Source organism: Pipra filicauda, unplaced genomic scaffold (genome assembly GCF_003945595.2).
Source record: "Pipra filicauda isolate LSUMZ 115617 unplaced genomic scaffold, ASM394559v2 scaffold137_size4652046_pilon, whole genome shotgun sequence".
Classification (NCBI taxonomy): domain Eukaryota; kingdom Metazoa; phylum Chordata; class Aves; order Passeriformes; family Pipridae; genus Pipra; species Pipra filicauda.
The window spans coordinates 2,005,244-2,018,619 of record NW_024103851.1 but is presented as its reverse complement, the minus strand read 5'-3'; the positions used below and the strand labels follow the sequence as shown (position 1 = coordinate 2,018,619).

Here is a 13,376-nt window from a genome sequence, read left to right as displayed (position 1 = left end):
ATTTCAGCAGTCTTTGCCTTGTAATAAATGATGTGATCCTGGAAGGCCGACAGCAGCGTAGGAGTGTGGGCAAACAGCTCACCAAAGGTCAAAGCCACCCAATGCTTCTGGATCAGCAGCACCATTTCTGTCCACCCCACCCTACCCAGAGTCTTAGAGCAGCAATGAATAAGTGAAAAAGTACATCACTGATAATATATCTTCTACCAGTGAAGAACATGAGAAGGGAGGAAAGGAGAAGAAAGCAGAGGAGAATGGAATCCGGCTCTGAAAATATTTACTCTCCCACCGAAAACAGAGCGATTCCCAGAAGTGCCGCTTAGTTTGCCTCAGTCAGAATGAACTTGGGTAGCAAAATGTGAGATATAAACTATTTCAGTTATGAAATAGGCTACAGAGTGCTTACACAAACAGCTTCACTAGCACACAGATATCTGATCTGTCCATCTTAATTTATAGCCTTTCCAAGAACAGTCCCTTAGCATCTGACTTTTTTTTTTAAGGAGTTACTCATTTTCTTTCATCTTTTAGACTCTGTATTCCCCTAAAACACAACCCTCCACTGCTTCTGTAGTCTCTTTTTTTCCATCTACAATGCAATGTCAAGAAAACCCCAATGCCATAAAACAGTGCAAACATTTCAATTTTTCCAACAATGTAAACAGCATCAAAAAGATTTTGGATCCTGTTTGTCTACCTGTGGCATTAGTAGTCAGTGGATGTTCTGCTGCTACAGTTAGAGAAAGGTCTTGTTCCTGTTGTTATTGTTATTGCCTTTTAAAGTGAAATGATAGTAGCACTCTGTTGAATGGTAGCATTTTACAGCAATTTAACTTCCTGCCTAAAGAAGCAAATCTGCATGAGAATTACCTGGAAAGCACAATCACATACACACAGTGTTTATATATATGTATGCACATATATGCTGGCATTTTCAGAACAGGTATGTCATACAACATATCAAAGGTCATAGGGATGAAGCATAAATTAGTTGGCAAGATTATTTTCTAAACTAATTTCCTAGAAAAGGAACCATTTCCTAAAAAAATCCTACCATTACTCTCCAACCTATTCTTTGATGAAAAGTGGAGCTGATTTCTACCTTCATTCTTATTTACCTTCCATGAAAGCACCGCTGAGGACCTAATGAAGAATGCTGGGTAATTCTGGCATTATTGGATTTTTGGTTATTTATTTATTAGACATGAGAGCTGTTATCAGCAAGCAGCCAGGTGAGTCAAATCAGATAAAGCATTATCTGATTCCTGTGCTGTAAATCAGATTTTAATAGAGAAAAGATCTGTATGCCTTTGGGATTGGAAAGAATATGTTTATAATGTGTTCTGAGTGTCTGCTACACAATAGCAAGTATGGATAAAAATATTTTCTCTAATCAATTTTCCACCTTCTTCTCCAAGTTCTTTCACACATAAGATGAGAACTAAAATAAATGAAAATTCTGTTTGTCACAAGTGCTACCAAATAACTAAGATAAGCATGCATAAAAGTATGCATACATGCTGCATTCTCAAACGGACATACAAAAAATACTGAATTCTGCAATATTAAAAGACATTGTAATTTCTCTGATGGCAGAATAATTTACAGATTTCAGGTTTATCTAATTCAGCCATTGAAATGAGACCTTTGGTAGCCTACTCTTAACCTCAGTACACCTTCTATCCTAGGTATTTATCCTTGTCTTTGAATCTATAAAGTCTTAAGACAGCACCTGTAGACTGGACACAGATAATATTTGACTACCTGTTGAAGGTTTTACAAATTTTAATCAGCAGAGTAATCTAGATATGCTCAGACAGAAATTAATGTTAAACATAAAAAAGCTTAATACAAAGCCAGCTCTTTCTTGTACTGCAGTCTTACTTGAATTTTAATTTGCTGGAAATTTTTGTTCGCAAAAATGAGGGCTCCCCTCTCACCTAATGCATCTGTGTTTGAACTAAAATCCTGTAATTAGTTTACTGTCTGGATACTTAAATATTCTGAGGACTCAAAAATGACTTTTAAAATCAAACATGCCAGGTCACATCCAATTAATTCCATAACAAACTGGAGGAATAGGCCTCTCATGTCATATTTGGCTTAACATTTCTTCTATGATTTACACATGAAAATGAATTTATAGCCAAATGTTTTTATTTACTGAGGTTTATGAAGGTGTGTGCTCAGAGTGCCATTAAAGAATGAATAGGGAAAGCTCTGCCACTGCCAGCCATCAGCAGCAAGGCTGACATCCACATCACACTTCACTATCTTCTTATTCCCTTTTCTTCCCAGGTGAGCCTTTGCTTCTCCATCACAATTCACAGGAGGACTAATATTTTTAAAAATAACTGCAAAACTACAGGCAGCATAGAAGTCATTAACACAATGGAAGCTAATATCAAACTTAAGCTATCTGAATGTAGGTCCTACTTTCCAGTGGAAAAAACCCAACCAAGTCTCTACTAACCATATGCTGTGTTTGAGCAATTGGTTTCCCTTTTGGGAAATGCAACTGCACTTTATTTTTTTTTATCACTATCTGAACAATAACATTATTCCAAGGTTATTCTGTATTTGGATGAGTAAAGGTTAGCTCTAGTCAGTTGGGCAAGAGAGTAGTTTCAGGTTGTAATGACCTTGATGTCTCAGACAGATTGAATATCTACAAGGAAGACCAGATAATTGTTTGGTTTTATATATCTCTCTATACATACATCTGTGATTAAAATGGAGAAATAAATGAAGGAACTATGACCTGTGAGAAACATGAATACTGAGTCTGAAAGCATAGCCTGTAATTGGACACACTGTACACATCACTAAGGAAAATACTGTAAAAGTCTGTTCTCTTTCCTCCTGGAGACAGTAACAAGGGTGGGGAGAAGCATAGATGATGGTGTAGTGTTAACATGAAACAAGTAGGAAACAGTTTTTTAAATACTTTTTTGTCCCCCCCAAAAAAGAAAAAAAAAAAAAGATGAAATTAAGTGTAATAAAATTCCCCATAGGTCCACATTTAGTTATGTCTCTAAGAAACCTGAAGAAGTTTACTACAGCACAACTAGAATGACCAACATTGAAGAAACTGATATCTCAACCCAACCCTAGATAGGAAAAACCTTTGCTGCCATTGCATATCCCCTCTGTGCCCTCTTTCATCTGGCACAGCTAGACTAGCAATCCCTTTTTCCATAGCTTCAGCAGACCAGGCAATCATAATTTTCTATTAACAAAGCCACAAAGCCATGTCATTTGTGGGAGCAAACAGACCATCTTTAAAATTACTGTCTTTCTAATGAGCACCTTGTAAATCCGATGAAATTTTTGTCATTAAGCTCAAGAAATTTCTGATGTATCTAAAAACCGGCATTTTAAACTAATAGTAAAAACCACAAGAAAGGCTGTAGCCTCACAGCATCTACCACATTCTGATCCACACAGTAGCCTATAGCCTTTTGCAATATGACATCAGAGATGCTTCCTTCATTAACATGACGTTGGCTTGAGCTTTTTTCCCCTCACCATGGCAGGTAGAACATTTTCTGAGAAATTAGTGTCTCAGTGCAATGGGCCACAAAATTTGCTGCATAACAGGAGATGAACAGATGCAGATTCAGAACCTTATTTGTCAATTGTACTTATAAGTACAAGTGAAAATATCTGACACTTTTTCAAATTAAAAGAATGTCCCTTATACAATATAGTCAGCTCTTCCAATCTAGTTTTAAAGGACAAAAGCGTTGCTAGCCTGGTATCTCTTCATCTGGCAATTCTCTCACATCCCAAAATTAATGCCATATTTATATATTTTATCATTATTGAGCTACCACCATCTTAATTGCACATGTTCAAGCTCGCAGTGGAGTAAGAAGTTCCCTGGACTAGCAGGTGTTCTGCTGCCTGGCATGGTGGGTCAAACTCAGATTTTAGCCAGCAAAGGCACTGCATTGCAAACTGTGAGAACTGTATGCCCTTTCTACATGGGATGGGTCTAAAGCCTGATCATGTCAGACTGTGAGACCAGAGCCTCTCAATTACTGCTTTCCTCCCCCTTAAGTTTTAATGAATCTTTATTGAAAATATCCCATTACTTTCCTCTGTAAATACATCCTGAATGACTCAGTACAGGAGGAAGGGGCAGGAGGATGAAGGTTGCTTCAATTTTTTTTTTAATCATGAAACCTTCTTTTTTTACAGATAAATGTCCCTGGTTCTAGATCAAATGCACCTTTTTTCCACTTTAAAATAAGAAAAGAGATGTATTAATTCAGAGTTGACAAACAGACAATATACATGAAGCAGTTCAGGAGAAGTGAGGAAGCTTTAATAATCTGTATCACATTATTATTTGTCTGTTGTAACTTTATGGCTTATAAACAGAAGTTTAGACACTCGTGGCTTCTCCTCCCTGGAGGGTAATGTATCAAGATGGTAATGTATCATGACCTCAACAAATGTTCTATTTGAAGAGCACAATGACTCCCAAATGGAAAACATGTTTCTGCCTGATATCTCAGGTTTAAACATATTTCTCTTCTCTTTTTGTAAAAGCCCCTTCATTTCTAAGAAAAAAAATGGTCTGGCAGAGATTCAACGCCAGGCTCCACCTTCAAACTTGTAAGGCCCTTCAGCACTGGTGATGCTGGCGTAAATGTATGGTTAGGACCACATCAAACCCACCGTCCCAGAGGCATCTGACTTACTGAGGTTCCACTTCAGGCCTGTCGTGGTCACGCTCTCGCAGGAGTTCCCAATGGGGATGAGGCCACACCAGGTGCCTTCCAGTCCTGTGTCCACACGCAGCTTGTGCTTGCCCTGCAAGACAGAAGGGCCTCTGGAGTCAATGCTTGCCAGGCACCCAAACCTGCTAACAGACCTTGCAAATAAAATAGAAAGGACTTAGATGGAGACAGGTCCAGAATGTCCCCCAAGAGCTCAGGAATATTTCATTGCAGCAGGAACTCAGGCCATTAATGTTTACAGAGGGTGGAGAGATGTGTGCTTAGGTTCCAGACCTCAGGGCTTTCTGGTTTGCTTCTAGGTTTTTCTAAGCAGAGTCTGGCTTTGTGCATTCTTTCCTATCATTTTTTGAATAGACGCTTCTGTCAAAGCTAGGCTCTTTATTCCCATGAAACGAAGGCATCCTGATCCATTAATTCATTTTTTCCTCATCTAAACAGCTGTGTTTCACTTCCTAAACAATGCTAGTCAAAGTGCCACTGAAACTCCTTCATTATTTTGACAACATCTGTAAAATTTCATGTACTTCCCCAGGCATGTACTCTTCCCAGAAGGACAAATATGTGCAGAAACTCAACTAGGTGCTAGAGAAATTAGCCTAGATGTTTAAAGTAACATGCTTACAATGAGAAAGAACAAAAACTGAAATAAGAAAATTTTTTGTACACCTAAGATAAATCTATCTTGTAACTCTACAGTTCATGGGAGAAACAACAGCTATTAATGATGATGGATTTGTGACAAAGCTCTTAATTAGCACTTATAGACCCTGTGTGAACATCTTGCCAGGTATCAGCATATGAACAGTTGCAAGGAAGAGTAGATAGAGGAAATCTTTTACAGAATGAAAAAAAAAAGTGCTGAGTGTTATAGTTCTGGCACAGTATGTGTTCTAAGAAACTAAGGAGGTGTTTATGGAAACTAGCTACAAGAAAACAGCAAATGCCAAGTAGTGACAAGATCAGTGAAGAAACCATCTCTGGTCTCTTCTACACAGATAATTTATTCTTTCAAATAAACATGGGTTTCATCTGGGGGAACCTTAAGAATCTTTAAGGGTTTATTTTATTTGCTTGTGGATGCATGGGCAAGTCAAACTCTTGAGCATGTCTTTTACACAAATTCTTCACCACTATAAATAAAATCATATATGCCTATTTATAAATATACCAAAATAAAAGGACTCTCTGAAACCAAATGAGTATTCAGTGAGTAATTTGTTAAACAAGAAACCAAGGTTTTATACCAAGAGCAAAAAAACCCAGTTGAATCGTAAAAATCAAGTAAATGTCCCAAGCAGCAAAAAACACTGTCTCACAAATTTTCTAAGGAAAATGTATTTAAGCTTTTTTTCTCGTGCCTTGTCCTGTCATATGCTCATTTCACATGCTCTTGCAAATACAAGTCACCAGTTAGAAAGTCAAAACTGGAGGCAAAATATTTTATTGCTGAGACATGATATCTGAGGCGTTCAACAACTTCTCCCGTTAATGCCAAATGCCTTATGAAGAAACAACTTCAATACATGTCATGCTCTCAGTTAACAAATGAACCTTGGAAAAGCTGTCAATTAGAGAGTATCAGATTGCATAGCTTAAGCCTATTTGATTGTTTGCAGAGCAACAAGAAAACCAATCCAATATCATCTGTCTTCTCAGGGTGTCCAGCTTCATGTGGTGATGAGCCGTGTATATCTGTAGTGGTTTTGAATGCTTGCCTGCCAAATTCAGAGGTGTAACAAATTCAGGCTTGATAACCTTTTAGCTATGCAATATGCCATGCTACTTCTCTCTCACAGCACAGAGGGAGGAGGAAAGGGAGAGGTTCAAGTACAAGCTCTCTTGTTATACGATTGCAAATATTGTCTGTAATGAAGCTGATAATGAAGGAGAGATGAAGGGGTGGGACTGTCTATTTCCAATGAATATTGCTGCTCAGAGCTACTCTAGGAGAGGAGCAAACTCACCATATTTATCTATTAGTAAGGGAATAAGAAAAGTAGATGTAAAAGTAGCTGGCCCCACAGAGAACCTGATTAAGTTGTGTGTTCTCAAAATCTATGTCCAACTACTATGAGGTTTGCATTTCCTATTTCATGACATTCTCACCCAGCTTATAGATAAGGAAACAATTCAATGGAAATTTATGCAGAAAGTTGTCTTCCTACGCTCATGAAATAAATCTTTAAACAATACCAGAGGTTCACCAATATCTAGGATTTTATCAGGAGTCTTTCAATGTCTAGTACCTCCCTAAAATTCCAGTTCAGTGTTTCAGTGATTATGTGAGAACATTAACTTTCTTCCCTAAAAGGACATTTTCTAGCACTCAGTTGTGTTTTGCAAACTGGGAACCCAAAGGGCTAACTCAGGGCAGCAGGTAAACAGGAACTGAAATATTGAAATGCAAATTATTTTTTAAAAAAACCCCTCTGAACTGTTAGGACAAATTTATGTCTTAGGGATTACTCCACTAATTTAATAGAAGTCAGTTTTTAAGACTTCTCTTTTTATAAGTCAATAAGGGTTCTTAATATTACTGGGGATAGTGGTGGCAGAAAAGGGAATGCACATTGGGAAAAAACCCAAACAAAAGAATTCCAAGTAACCTACTAATTTTTGACAAAAAAGGTTCACCAGTCAATGCATTTGCACAGTACTCTAAATTCAAAGCACTGTGAGCCTGCCATGGGGGAAAGTCAGTGCCCAAGCTTATCTTCAAATTTTTGAGTACAGATCTCTCAACCAAGCAAGATGGAACTGATATTTGCAGGAGGAAGGGAGGATCAGAGCTTCTGATTTGCAAATACAAGTAATAATTTGTTCTATTTAAGTCTGTGTGATTAAAGGAACAATTATATACTGACACTTAAAATATCAAACTGTTTTCAGTTTCTGCAGAACTCAAAGTTCTAAAACTAGGTTTAAAAAGAAAACCAAAGTTTGACTAAATAAATTCCTCCTTAAGTTTTTTTCCTCTGTAGGAGATAACTGAAATATTTTCACATTTAACTTAGGAATCAAATATTACCATGTTTGAATGGTAATTCCTGGTGATAAAAGAACGGCAAATAATACAGCTGCATTGATTCTTATCTTATTAAGTCAGTTTTGAAAAACATTGATCAATCTTCAGCATTGATTTTTTTCCTTCATTTTGTCTCTGATGCTGGAAAATAAGATCAATTTCTGAGTTCAGCAATAAGAGGAAAATGTCAGAAGATATTTTTAAGAATTCTTCATCCACATAGGTTAAACTTTTCCTTTTGATTCTAATGCCTTGTGTTATAAAAGGCATTTAAGCAGTAGTGGTTAAATATACACCCACTCGAACACTGTTTTCACTGAGGAAAGACCTAAAGACATAGTTGTTCTTTGTCACATCTCCTAACTGAAATGAATAGAAGTCTGATTGCTGGGAACTCATATACCTAACCCCATTCAAGGTGGTAAGATGCTAAAATCCTTAGTAAAAAATTTTCAAGCTGAAAAGCACATGAACAGTATCAAGATAAAAGCTGATAGCTTCTCTGCGTATATAGATATCCCAGTACACAGAAAATTACTCCTCCAAGTGCTTTTCAGACCAACTTGAATAAATGTGCTGCAATAAATGTACACTCTAAAATAGACATCAAGCAACAAAAAGTTATGAAAGAGAAGAGGGAATGAGGGCTGATCTTCAGTACTGCATTCTAAAGGGATCTGAAGGAGGGAAACTTGGAGCTTGGCAGGCTGAAACTGTACGCAGACGAGTTAACAAGATGCTGGGGAAGAATAAGGAACTAAAATTAAGCTTTAAAAAACAAGTGAAGAAAGACATTGTAAGTAGATCTTGGAAACTGCTGAAGAACTAGGATATGTGAAAGGTAACGGGGAAGGAAAAAGAATGAGTTACCTGATTAGAGGGCAAAGCAATCTCATTCTGATCTTCAGGCTGCCCTGATAGTTTCTCTAGTATAATATAAGAAATCACTGATTTTCTAAAAGGTATACTGTCACCTGTACGTGCTGTGAGATCTGGGACTACAGAGAAACAGGATTTCTTGAGATTTGGCCAACTGCTCTACAATACCTCCTCTGCTAGCTAGATCCTGTTTTCCATGATCTTTCGATAAAGCATCTTTTTTATAGCAGCTTTATTTCCTTGATTACTCCATAGATGGCAGCACACACTTGAAAGCAACAACAGCAGCAGAAAACTAAATACAGATGTCATAGTGTTACCCAGGGAAAAAGCAAAAACCACAGTTTGTTTTAGTACATAAACATCTGGGTGCAGAAAATTGTATATAGATAAAAGATTTGGGGAATGGGTGGAAATCAACACAATCACTAAAGACTGCAGAAGAGAGGAGGAGGAGAAAAGGAACAAGTATGAAACAAAGCCGAGAACATTTACGTTTAAAATCAAATATCAGTTGTTCCAGAAATATTTCTACTAATCATTAGTTGTGCAGGAGCTTGACTTAACAATAATAAAAGCTTTTAGGCTGAGATTCTGAGCAAGATAAATACAGCCAATTTTCTAAAAGGATGTGCTTAAGAAGAGCCATTTTATTATAACCCTAAAATATCATCAATTGTCTTTTCACACAAATACACATAGTGCCAAGTTGCGATTACATGAATGCTATTCAAAGAACATTTTCTGAGCAAATCAGGCTTTTTGTTGTTGCTGAAAACAAAAGTAGTTACAGTTCCAGCAAAAACTAGGAAGTTTAAAAGCTCTTGCCTGTCATATCAATGACTGCTTAAACACGTATAGAAAAACCAGCAAATTTATTATTCTTCAAAATAATATTGAAAACTATTGGACCCAATCTTGCCAATCCCTACTATCAAATGTTTTTAGTGTTCCTGCATTGAAATGGATAGACTTCAGTATATCAGCTACTTTCAAGACAGAGCCTTACCAAGGCTATCCTTCAGGAGAAGCAGTTCATAAAAAATGGCTTTATAGTGAATAAATTCCCAGGCAGGAGAGAAAGAATATATTATAATCATTATTAGATCCAATTAATGAACACATGTGCTTCAAACCAGTTTATGTCAAGGGTACAGAAGGAAATTCCTGTGGAGGTGAGTGCTACTAAACAGAAGAGATTTACTATACCCTGAGGTTATTTGTTGAAGTGGTTGCCACTGTATATCTAATGTACAAATTATTCACAGAGGAAATGATTCCAGTTTCACACATTCACACATGAACATCTTACATACAGTCCTGGTAAAACCCTCCTGAGAGTACATTCCTCATGTAATAGCGAGGCTATGTTTTACTGAGCACAGTGAGTGAATCCCTTGACTGTCCATCACTTGTTGCAGCATGAGCCTGTAAAACAACTCTATCTTCTGCAGTCCAGTCTATAGGAGTGACAAAACCCCAGCCATCATAAATGCAAAAAATGTTAAAGTTAAAACTGCCAGCAGTGTAGACACTGGTAACATGCACACAAATGAAGGGATGAAAACATTTTATCAAGCTAAAAAGATATCTGGGAATACAAAAGCTACTTTTAAAGACACAGACATATCTTAAAGATTGACAAATGTCATAAATACTAACTCTTGTTCTACTCTAAACACCATCCAAAAGAAAAACTCATTCTGTTGAAGCTTCCCACTTGGAAATGAAATTTCACAATATTTTCTCCAGTTGTCCAGAAATCAATGTAAAATACACCACAAACGGAGAACGCACCAACGATAATCAAAAATTTACTGGTCCTTCTCTACATTCAAGTAAGTCGTAGACTGGCCCAGTGTGACATTTTATCCTTGAGCTTGTGCATTTGATGCCTTATCCTCAGCAGGCACATCATTATAGGTTTAATTAGCATTTTTAGTGATGCCTTAAAAAAATCGGAACCATTTTCTATAAATCCATTTACGAGACTACAGAGTATAATAGATTGCAGATAGGAGTGAAAAGTAGACAAGCTGCTGAAGATTTCATATTGCCTGTATAATTATTATGCAATGTTGCAGTTAAATTGTCAGCCTAGAGGGGCCTTCACTAAGGGTACTAATACCCTGTAATTCCCAAGTGATAAAAAATACAGCATAATCCTTCTCATTATCCATCAGTTCATAATAAATTTAGTGTCACTGCCCATTCTCTTTTGTGCATTTCTAGAGGGGAAGAGTCCCTAGGATCCCTTCTATCTAGACTTCATTCTCTTATTTTCCTGGGTATTAGAGAAGTATGGGAGTTAATTTAGAAGACGGTATTGTTCACCTAACTTGTGGCAAGGAATAATTTCTTCTTCACTGAATTACTAAGTGTTTCTGGAAGGCACCTTTATGCTATGTAAGATAAGAATACACAGAATTCAAATCTGTTTATCTGTTCTCAGGAGTCTTCCCAGACAAACTTGCAAATCTCTGAAGCTTTCCTCCTCCAAAATCTCACTTGGAAATCTTCTGTACTGCATAATTAAGAAGAATGATCAATAGGCTGCTGGCCAACACCTTTTAGTTTCTTGTACTTCTCAATCTACGTCCATAGGATGCCCTTGCTTTTTTATATGTTATACAATGCAGCAAATCATGAGCCCACGAATCCTCTTATATACCACCATCCTTTTAGTAGAACTGGCTTCATATTTGGGGTTTTCATGTTAGGATTAGGGGCTTCATAAAAGCCTGGCCTCTATGATTTCTTCAGTGCCAACAAACTTATTAACGGAATTCTTTTCATTGAGTGGTGGAATCCCACAAATGCTCCTTTCTCCCTCTCATTTCCAACTGTTACTTTCATATACCTCTAAGCAAGAAAGATAGAGGCTTGAAGTAGCAAAGAATGAACTTTGGAAAAAATTTTGCACTTTCTTGAACTCTGTTACAGGAAGAAATAATTTGCTGATATAAAGATATTCATTGACCTAGGATAAGAAACCATATCTATTTTCAGTAGACAGGAAAATAGCTTCTGTTTTATAACAGCAGGCTTTGAAGAAGTGTTATACCCGAGATCTTGCACTAGCAATGACTGACTGCTTCTCTCTACACCTGTGAAATTCAAAGATGTGTTCCTCAGGTCAGGAAGAACAAATATAATTAAAGAAACTTCAAGCTGGCTATTCAAATAAAGAACTTTTTCTCCTTTTTTTTTTTCAGCCTTCTTCCCTTTTTCTTGTATAGGTCAGTAGTCAGTCGGAAATCACAGTCCACACAAAAATCCATTATTGGATTGGTGGGGAAACAGAATACTATACTGCCCTGAACTCCACTTTCCTCATTTATAAGTCACACTTGGATAGGGGTGTGAAGTTTATTTGCAATAGCCTTTTGTAATGAATATAGCTTCAGTTCTCTTGCATTTCAATGGGAACTGTACCCATGTCATCACTGGTATCAGTGACAGGTTTGGCACTCAGAATACAGAGGAATATGCATCATCATCATGGCTAGGCTTCGCGAACGAAGATCTGGGAAGGCTCTATCTGCATTTGCTACAGGCACGCTGGTGGCTTATGAGGCCAATACGTGACAGACATATCCGATTGCAAAAGGCACAGCAGAAAGACTCCTTAGATGGTGTATTCTGCAATATACGGTTATTTCTGCGTTGCCTTTTTTCCTCAAGAGTGATCCTGCGTGTGTTCTCAAAGGAGACAGCTGCGTTATAGATGGTGTGTCTCCAGGCCTCCCGATTTGAGGCCAGAGTAGACCAGTGATGAAGATCAATATGAGAGGAATATGCACAAGCACACTAAAAGCATTCAAAGTAGGCCAACTTGAGTCCTAAATATTTGACAGTGATTTCTTACCATAAACAAACACAGTCAGCCTGGTATCTTTTCTCACAAGAATTTGAATGCTGAATGCATCTTTCCAGCACCCCATATGTCACCACAGTTATAATTCTGAGGGAGCATCCCAAAAGAATTGTAGCTTTATTTAAAATACCAAAAGGCAGAAGAAATTGTATTGTATAGCAGACAATGAAAGAACAAAAAGCCCATGTGGCATTTACCTTAGACCTATGTGGAGGACCTCTTATATTCCCCAAATAAGTATTAAAAATTATCAACATGCTGAAGCATACTCAGCCTTAGCATGAAATGGCTGAGTAATAAAATTTGGTACAATAAGAAAAAAAAAAGGTCAACCTGGATTTTAAGAGACCAAACTTTTAGCTACTCAAGGAATCTGCTTTTGAGGGCTCACGGGTTCACAAGTGCTGGTCATTTTTTAAGAATCATCTTTTAAAAGCACTGGAGCAGTAAAACCCATTGTGTCAGAAGTCAAGCAAGCAGAAGACTTGGCTGAGCAGGGAATTCCTCTTGGAACTCAGGAGGAAAAATAAACTGCATGATCTCTGGAAGCAAGGTCAGGCTTTGCAGAATGTTACAGAACTGTGGTTCACATATGCACAAGGAAGACAAAAAGGGCCAAAGCTCTACTAGAGATGAAATTGGCCAGTGTTGCATCAAGCAAGAAAGGCTTTTTCAAGCATGTTAATTGCAAGAGGAGGTCCAAGGAAAACATTCGACCAATACTTGTTGAAGATGGTCACCTGAAAAACAGGGATGAAGAAACAGAGCCATTAATGTCCTTTTTTGTTGTTGTTGTTTTTGCTTTTTGTTTGTTTTTGTTTTGTTTTTTTAGGTTTTTTTTAAGTCT

The 13,376-nt window shown here is 37.3% G+C and overlaps 1 protein-coding gene across 2 annotated transcripts in view; it reads right to left on the bottom strand.

Annotated features, from left to right (window-relative positions):
* The window catches only part of TPK1 (thiamin pyrophosphokinase 1), a 306,395-nt gene that overhangs the window by 63,712 nt on the left and 229,307 nt on the right, over positions 1-13,376 (bottom strand). For both annotated transcript variants that reach the window (XM_027715024.2, XM_027715028.2), the window contains one exon: positions 4,710-4,821. In XM_027715024.2, coding sequence (XP_027570825.1) covers positions 4,710-4,821 — 112 coding nt within the window. The remainder of the gene's footprint in view (positions 1-4,709; positions 4,822-13,376) is intronic.